General features: G+C 45.1%; 1 protein-coding gene across 4 annotated transcripts in view; it reads left to right on the top strand.

Annotated features, from left to right (window-relative positions):
* Positions 1-1,296: 1,296 nt before the first annotated feature.
* The window catches only part of kdm3b (lysine (K)-specific demethylase 3B), a 99,194-nt gene continuing 92,411 nt past the window's right edge, over positions 1,297-8,079 (top strand). For all 4 annotated transcript variants that reach the window (XM_078411262.1, XM_078411264.1, XM_078411263.1 and 1 more), the window contains exon 1: positions 1,297-1,600. In XM_078411262.1, the coding sequence (XP_078267388.1) occupies positions 1,433-1,600 (168 nt within the window). In that variant the 5' untranslated portion in view covers positions 1,297-1,432. The remainder of the gene's footprint in view (positions 1,601-8,079) is intronic.

The raw sequence follows: 8,079 nt of genomic DNA, 5'->3' as shown, positions 1-8,079 counted from the left end.
ACTATAGAGCGGAGGTGCAGAACCTGGCGGACTGGCGCTCGGATAACAACCTGTCCCTAAATACCACCAAGACCAAGGAGCTGATCATCAACTTCCGTAGGTCACATAACGGGGAATATGCCCCGATCTCTATCAGTGTGGAGAGAGTGTCCAGCTTCAAGTTTCTGGGCACTCACATTTCGGAGGACCTAACATGGTCCAATAACACTGCTGCGCTGGTCAAGAAGGCACAACAAAGACTGTTCTACTTAAGAACACTGAAAAAGTCTGGTCTACCCCAACAGCTGCTGACGACCTTCTACCGCTGCACCATAGAGAGCATCCTAACGCATGGCATCCCTGTGTGGTACCTCAGCTGCATGGAGGCAGAAAGGAAAGCTCTACAGCGGGTAGTCCATAAAGCTCAGAGGGCCATCGGAACACAGCTACCAGACTTGGAGGGCATCTACAACACACGATGCCTCAGAAAAGCCACCAGCATCCACAAAGACTCTTCACACCCTTGCAACAGTCTGTTCGAACTCCTTCCATCGGGCAGACGATACAAGGCCTTCTACGCCCGCACCACCAGACTCAGGAAGAGCTTCATCCCCAGGGCCATAGCTGCTATGAACCGGTCCTGCTGAGCCGGATGGCCACAACGCATAGATCAACTTGCACTTTACCCTGTCTAAAAACTGTTACAATTGTTTCGTTTCGTTGGGTTGCTGTTAATTACTTAAATTATTGCATCGTATGGGAGGCGCATTCCCAATCTCGTTGTACCCCTGGGTACAATGACAATAAAGATATATTGTATTGTATTGTATTGTATTGTAATGGCGGTGCTGGCCTGAAGGGCCGAATGGCCTACTCCTGCACCTCTTTTCTATGTTGACTGTTTCAGTCTGAAGGGTCCAACCTGAAATGCCCCCTATTCATGTTCTTCACAGAAGCTGCTCGACCCGCTGAGCTATTCCATTTTGTCTTTGTATGTAATATGGCGAGTGCATCAAGTCCTTGTCTCCACACCCTGACTGTTCTATTCTCCAGATGCTGCCCCACCTGCTGTCCTTTGCCAGTATTTTCTGTTTTGTTTCTTCCATCTGCTTCAGATTAGCTTTCGCGTGTAATTAGGGGGGATCTGCCCAACACCTGTGAAGGGTCAGGGTTCCAAACCCAACCCTGGTCTTGCTCACCAGGCCCCGGCGCCGTCTGCGCCCGCACTCCTCCCGTCCAGCAGGGCCCGCTGTCGCCCCCGCTGTCGCCGCTCCTCCGGCCGCGCGGGGCGCTGTTCGCCAGGGAGGCGCCGATCCCCGCAGTGGCGGTGCGGAGAGCGGAATGGCGGAGTCGGCCTGAGCCCGTTCGGGAGAGGAACCGCCTGTTGGACAAAGAACCCGCCCGGCTCCCCCCCCCCCCCTGCAGCCCCCCCTCCTCCTCCTCCCCCTCTTCCATGGCGACGGCGGGGACCGAGCTGACCGGGAAGCGGTTGCTGTGCCTGTTCGGGGATTCGGCCCCCGGTGGGCCTGGGCCCGGGCCCGGGCAACAGCCTCCCTCTCTCCTGGATGGCGACTGGCACGCTGGCCTCATCCGAGCCGTCACGTTGGGGCCCTCGCTGGCGGTGAGTGTCGGGGCCTGGCCGGGGAGGGGAGGCAGGGCGGGACGGGGCCGCACACAGCGGCTGGAGGTCTGGCCATGAGGGAGTGGAGGAGACGTGTGGGGAAAGGAGGGTCCGCCAATGTGGATCCAAAACTAGGGAGGTGAAGAAGTAACGCGGCGCTCCGGCCGCTCCGGCCGCCATTCAGAAGTTTGACGGAAGGAAGGATTATTTCCCTTCATTGTTGATAACTCGAGCAATGGACTTTTGCACCAAAGGGATGTTGTGTGTTTCGCATGGGGTATAATCTGCTGACATATTCAGTCCACCTCCTCCCTCTGTCTTGGGGAAAGTCTCGGGTTTAAACACGAGGACCCGGTGCACACCGCACCGGCGATGCGCCCTCTCCCCCTGGTGTGTGTACACACACACACTTACTAACAAACAACAAAGGCACGACAAATGTGTCCACGGCCGGCCAGGCCGAAACATTCGTTACCTGCCGTATGTTTTTATGTGTGTCTATTCTTACCTGTATGTTGGGTGTCTACTTTCAAATTATATTAGTTGAAGATAGTTTACCCTAAAGTTGCTGGAAGAAGACTGGATTTTAAAAGTGGGGGGTAACAATCGGTGATTTGAAGGTCACTTTTTCTCTCTACTTTTGCGAGATTGGTTCTGTTTGCTTGAGCTCGGCTGGGCAAAAGTACAGAAAGTAGAAATTTGGCTGAAGTTTTTGGTAACAGATGGATATAGTATGATTAACATCCGTGGCAAATTTGTGTTTAAAAGATCTTTCAAAAACATTAAAATTTGCACAATTTTAGATTGTTGTTGTGATTATTTCTCACACGTGTAAAACATGTATGGTTACTGAAATAATTATTCACAGTACATGATCCATGTTGGGATGTAGTTTTACAGCAGACATATTAATGTTTGTTTTGATGTGAAATTCATTTGAAAATTACGTAAAAGGATAGGAGTGGGTGCAGAGTATACAGCGCCCGAGTAGGATTTACAGTATAGGAAGAACATGGTTTAGTTTTGGAGGGTCAGCATGGAAATAAGCCCTTCGTCCCATCGCGTCCATACTGACCGTCAATCACCCTATCACACTGAAGAAGGGTCTCGACCCGAAACGTCGCCCATTCCTTCTCTCCCGAGATGCTGCCTGACCTGCTGAGTTACTCCAGCATTTTGTGAATAAACCCTATCACACTGGTTCTGTTATCCCACTTTCTCAACCACTCGCTACACACGAGGGGCAATTTATGACAGCCAATTAACTTACAAACCCACATGTCTTTGGGATATTAAAGGAAACCGGAAGAAACCTATGTAGTCACAGGGAGAACATACAAATTCTACAGACAGCAGCCACGGTCAGGATCAAACTGGGATCTCTGGCGGTATGAGGCAGCAACTTGACCAGCTGTGCCACTTTGCTGCCATCTTCAATCACCCATGGCCATTGGTTAATATTTAGAATAACAATGGAAATGCTAGAAAAAGCATTGGGTCAATCAGAATGTGTTTAGACTTATTAGGCCTCTTATTTTTTGCCACTTTCTGATCACACATCACGCTTGCAATTTTTTTCCTTGATCTCAAGTTTGTTATCAGTGAGATTTGTAAATTGTTTCTGATTTTGTTTTTAACGATTTGGAAACTGATTCATGTAAAATTTAAGTTCTGGCTTTTAAGTGTTTCCTGAGAAATGTGTGTTTTACGGTACAAGGAAGGACTATACATAAATTAATCCCTTTCTGCAGCCTTAGAACGGATGTTTACGATTGATTCTGTGCATGGTGACTCTCACAGTGATCCATAGTTGCCAAAAATGACAACACTGTTAAACATGTAATTAGATTTCCTCAGATTAAGTATATTCAGTACATGGTGAAGGAGTGCAGCATAGGTTCACCAGGTTAATTCCCGGGATGGCGGGACTGACATATGATGAAAGGAGGGAGCGACTGGGCTTATATTTGCTGGAATTTAGAAGGATGAGAGGGGATCTTATAGAAACATATAAAATTCTTAAGGAATTGGACAGGCTAGATGCAGGGAAAATGTTCCCCATGTTGGGGGAGTCCAAAACCAGGGGTACAGTTTAAGAATAAAGGGTAGCCATTTTGGACTGATGAGGAAAAACTTTTTCAGCCGGAGAGTTGTGAATCTGTGGAATTCTCTGTCACAGAAGGCAGCGGAAGCCAATTCAATTTACTGGATGTATTCGAGAGAGAGTTAGATACAGCTCTTAGGGCTAATGGAATCAAGGGATATGGGGAGAAAGCAGGAACAGGGTACTGATTCTGGATGATGAGCCATGATCATATTGAATGGCGGTACTGCCTCGAAGGGCCGAATGGCCTACTCCTGCATCTATTTTCTGTTTCTATATCAACAAATACTCTCAGGTGTATGGTAGAGAACATATTGATGTTTGAAGAAGGGTCTTGACCTTAAACATCACCCATTCCTTCTCTCCAGAGATGCTGCCTTTCCTGCTGAGTTGCTCCAGCTTTTTGTCTATCTTCGATTTAAACCAGCTTCTACAGTTCCTTCCTAAACATATTGATGGGTTGCATCATGGCCTGGTTGACAACTCTAATGCCCAGGCTTGAAGGGAGATTACGAAAAGTGGAAGACCAATACTAGCCTCCCCACCATCAATAAGATCTATAGGATAAGATGCCTCAAAAAGGCAGTCAGCATCATCAAAGAGCCATGCCACATTCCAATTTCACTCCTACCACTGCGAAGAAGATTATAGGAGTCAAAACTGTGACCACCAGTGTAAGTCAGTCTGAAGAAGGGTCTCGACCTGAAACGTTACCCATTCCTTCTCTCCAGAGATGCTGCCTGTCCCACTGAGTTACTGCAGCTTTTTGTGTCTACCATGGGTGTAAAAATAGCTTCTTCTCAGCAACTAACAGACTCTTAAACCCTACACGACACAAACTAATGAATTATGGGCTGTCTTGGGTTTCATTAAGGACTTTAGGTTTTTTTTGCACAAGTATTGTGGTTATTAATTTGATTTTTTTGTTTATATATTATCTATGTGTATTGAGTTTCAGATCTGTTATGCTGCTGCAAGTATGAATTTCCTTGATCGGTTGTTGGCACAATGACTATTAAACACTTTAATGAATGTAGAATTAGCTGCATTAAAATGTGTTGATTTATTTTGAAAGTGAAAATTCCACTTTCAGTTCTGCCACCCATTGGTTGGCCCACTTGTAAACATTCGCTCCTAAATTGAATATTTTATTTATCAATTCATGAACTGCAAATGTTTGAAGGCTGTCCTAAATTTAATCGACGGGCATACATGCAATTTTTTTGGAATGTGCTTTACGTTCTCAAAGTCATCTTACAATTATATTATCACATTTTTGTCAATATTCACCATTCCTGCAGCAACATTATACAGGGTCAAATTTTAGATCAACTCTCAGAATATATATGCAGTGTCATGCCACAATGTGGTTGTCGAGTAAGTTTCCACAACGCTGGCATCATCCTTATGGTAAAGAACAATTATTTTTTTTAGTGATGGGCAGTGCCATAGATAATATAGCTATCACATAAAATCTCATTAAGAAACCACACTTGCGCTCCACCCTACTGGTGTCTGTTATCAGTAATACATTTTGCATTCAGCATTTCTAATTATTTTAATTATTCAGTTTTTCCTGTGTCAAATGTGGCGAGGGAGATTGAGTTTGTGTGTGAATGTTACGTTTATAGAATGAACTGGCTATTGGCATAATCATGAACAATTTTGTAGTAGCCTTAAATACTCCACATTTAGAATATTTATGTTACACATGAAGTTGAATCATAATAGAATTGTTACAGAGAAATGTAAGTTTGGTTCAGATCTATTTTGGCTTTACCCAGCCCAAAGGCATATCTCATGTATGTGCTAAGCTGGATGAAAGGGAGAAAGGAAATAAAGGAAGCAGAGAAAACTGGTATTTGTGATTTGTCATAACTGCAATTTATGCTTAAATAACTTGTATTTGGTTTTACAACCTATGTTGTTTTGTAAACCAGTGAAAGACTTTAATCTCATAACAGTCTTGGAGCTTCCTGTTCAATATAAGGGTCACCTTGAGAATAGTCAAGGCGTTTTTCTTGACAGTGGGAGTTTTTCTTTAGAAGAGAACCAAACTCACTTTATTTATACTTTCTTTGGCAGTGCTGTTGCTTTAACCTGAAAAAATTATGGGTTAAGAAAATCAAATTACTGAATGGAATTGCAGCAAAACTGCAACTCCATCAAAGGAAACCTGTCCCTATACCTCCCCACTCAACTCCATCAAAGGAACCTGTCCCTTTACCTCCCCCCTCAACTCCATCAAAGGAACCTGTCCCTTTACCTCCCCCTCAACTCCATCAAAGGAACCTGTCCCTTTACCTCCCCCCTCAACTCCATCAAAGGAACCTGTCCCTTTACCTCCCCCCTCAACTCCATCAAAGGAACCTGTCCCTTTACCTCCCCCCTCAACTCCATCAAAGGAACCTGTCCCTTTACCTCCCCCCTCAACTCCATCAAAGGAACCTGTCCCTTTACCTCCCCCCTCAACTCCATCAAAGGAACCTGTCCCTTTACCTCCCCCCTCAACTCCATCAAAGGAACCTGTCCCTTTACCTCCCCCCTCAACTCCATCAAAGGAAACCGCACGAGATGCAACACCTGTCCCTTTACCTCCCCCCTCAACTCCATCAAAGGACCCAAACAGTCTTTCCAGGTGAGACAGAGGTTCACCTGCACCTCCTCCAACCTCATCTATTTCATCCGCTGCTCTAGATGTCAACTTATTTATATCGGCGAAACCAAGCGTAGGCTCGGCGATCGCTTCGCTGAACACCTGCGCTCGGTCCGCATTAACGCAACTGATCTCCCGGTGGCCCAGCACTTTAACTCCCCCTCCCATTCCCAGTCTGACCTCTCTGTCATGGGCCTCCTCCAGTGCCATAGTGAGGCCCACCGGAAATTGGAGGAGCAGCACCTCATATTTCGCCTGGGCAGTTTGCGGCCCGGTGGTATGAACGTCGACTTCTCCAACTTCAGATAGCTCCTCTGTCCCTCCCTTCCCCTCCTCCTTCCCAGATCTCCCTCTGTCTTCCTGTCTCCACCTATATCCTTCCTTTGCCCCACCCCCGACATCAGTCTGAGGAAGGGTCTCGACCCGAAACGTCACCCATTCCTTCTCTCCCGAGATGCTGCCTGACCTGCTGAGTTACTCCAGCATTTTGTGAATAAATCGATTTGTACTAGCATCTGCAGTTATGTTCTTATAAAACTGAATTCTGATTCAACAATCACTGACAACCTGTATTTGCTCCTAATTGTCCCCTGTATGTTTTTTTAGAAGGTGAAAAACCTATTATGAGGAGTGGAGAAGTGAGATAACAATTGCATTTTGGGCAGAATAATTCGCTGGTGGGTGGGTCTGAAATTTCTTTAGACCTTGCAACAACCTGTTAATGTTGCCATAACAATATTTACTTGTCTTTTCATCCAGTAAAACGGAGGAAAAATATTTCAGGAGCAAAATAATTTTTCTGTGACCTTATGAATTTGTGCATTGCTTTCAGAATATTGTACTCTGGTCAAGTGCTGTAGATGATTTAACAAGTTCAGCAAACCACTTGGGTTGAACAGTGCCCCTATTATCTTGCATTTTCTACTATCAGGATTGATCCGCTGGACAGCGCAATACTGAAATTGCTAATAATGCTGTGCCAGCAGATGGGAATCCAAGATAAGGTTTATAAATGTGTAATGATTTTAGCTAATAGATTTTCTTGGCATCGTATACCTTTTTTGTGGATATTGGCAGGAGAAAATGTAATTTCCTGAAAAGGGTCCAGGTCAGCTAGCATCCACGATGAGAGAAACAGAATTAACATTTCAGAAGTGGGAAAAGTTAGAGATTAAAAAACAATTCCAGAACAAAAGATGGAAAGGGGAATGGAGAATAAAAGAAAATGGAAAATGGAGAAATTATGTTAATAACCAAACCCAAAAATGCAGCAATTGATAGGTCTGTGAAATAGAACCAGAAGACATCAAAATGCTTAAGTCATAACACAGAAACGTGCCCTTTGGCCCAATGCGTTCATTCTGCCTAAAATCCCTCATCTAAACTGGTCCCATTTGGCTCAAATCCCTCTCAACCTTTCCTTTCCATGTAGATGTTCAAACGACTTTTAAATGTTACTGTACCTGCCGCAACTACTTCTTCTGGTAGTTCTTTCCATCTACCCACCACCCACTCTGGGAATAAAGAAATGCCCCCTCGGGTTCCTATTAAATATTTCCCTTTCACCTTAATCCTACGCCATCTAATTCTTGATACTTCTACCCGGGGAAAAAGACTGCCCCATATAATTATATTTACCTCTATAAAGTTACCCTCGGTCTCCATTGCAAAGAATAAAGTCCTAGCCTGCCCAAACTCTCCAGATAGCTTGGGGCCTTG

Source organism: Rhinoraja longicauda, chromosome 14 (assembly GCF_053455715.1).
Source record: "Rhinoraja longicauda isolate Sanriku21f chromosome 14, sRhiLon1.1, whole genome shotgun sequence".
Lineage (NCBI taxonomy): Eukaryota > Metazoa > Chordata > Chondrichthyes > Rajiformes > Arhynchobatidae > Rhinoraja > Rhinoraja longicauda.
The sequence above is the reverse complement of the archived record's forward strand: the minus strand, read 5'-3'. Positions and strand labels throughout refer to the sequence as shown.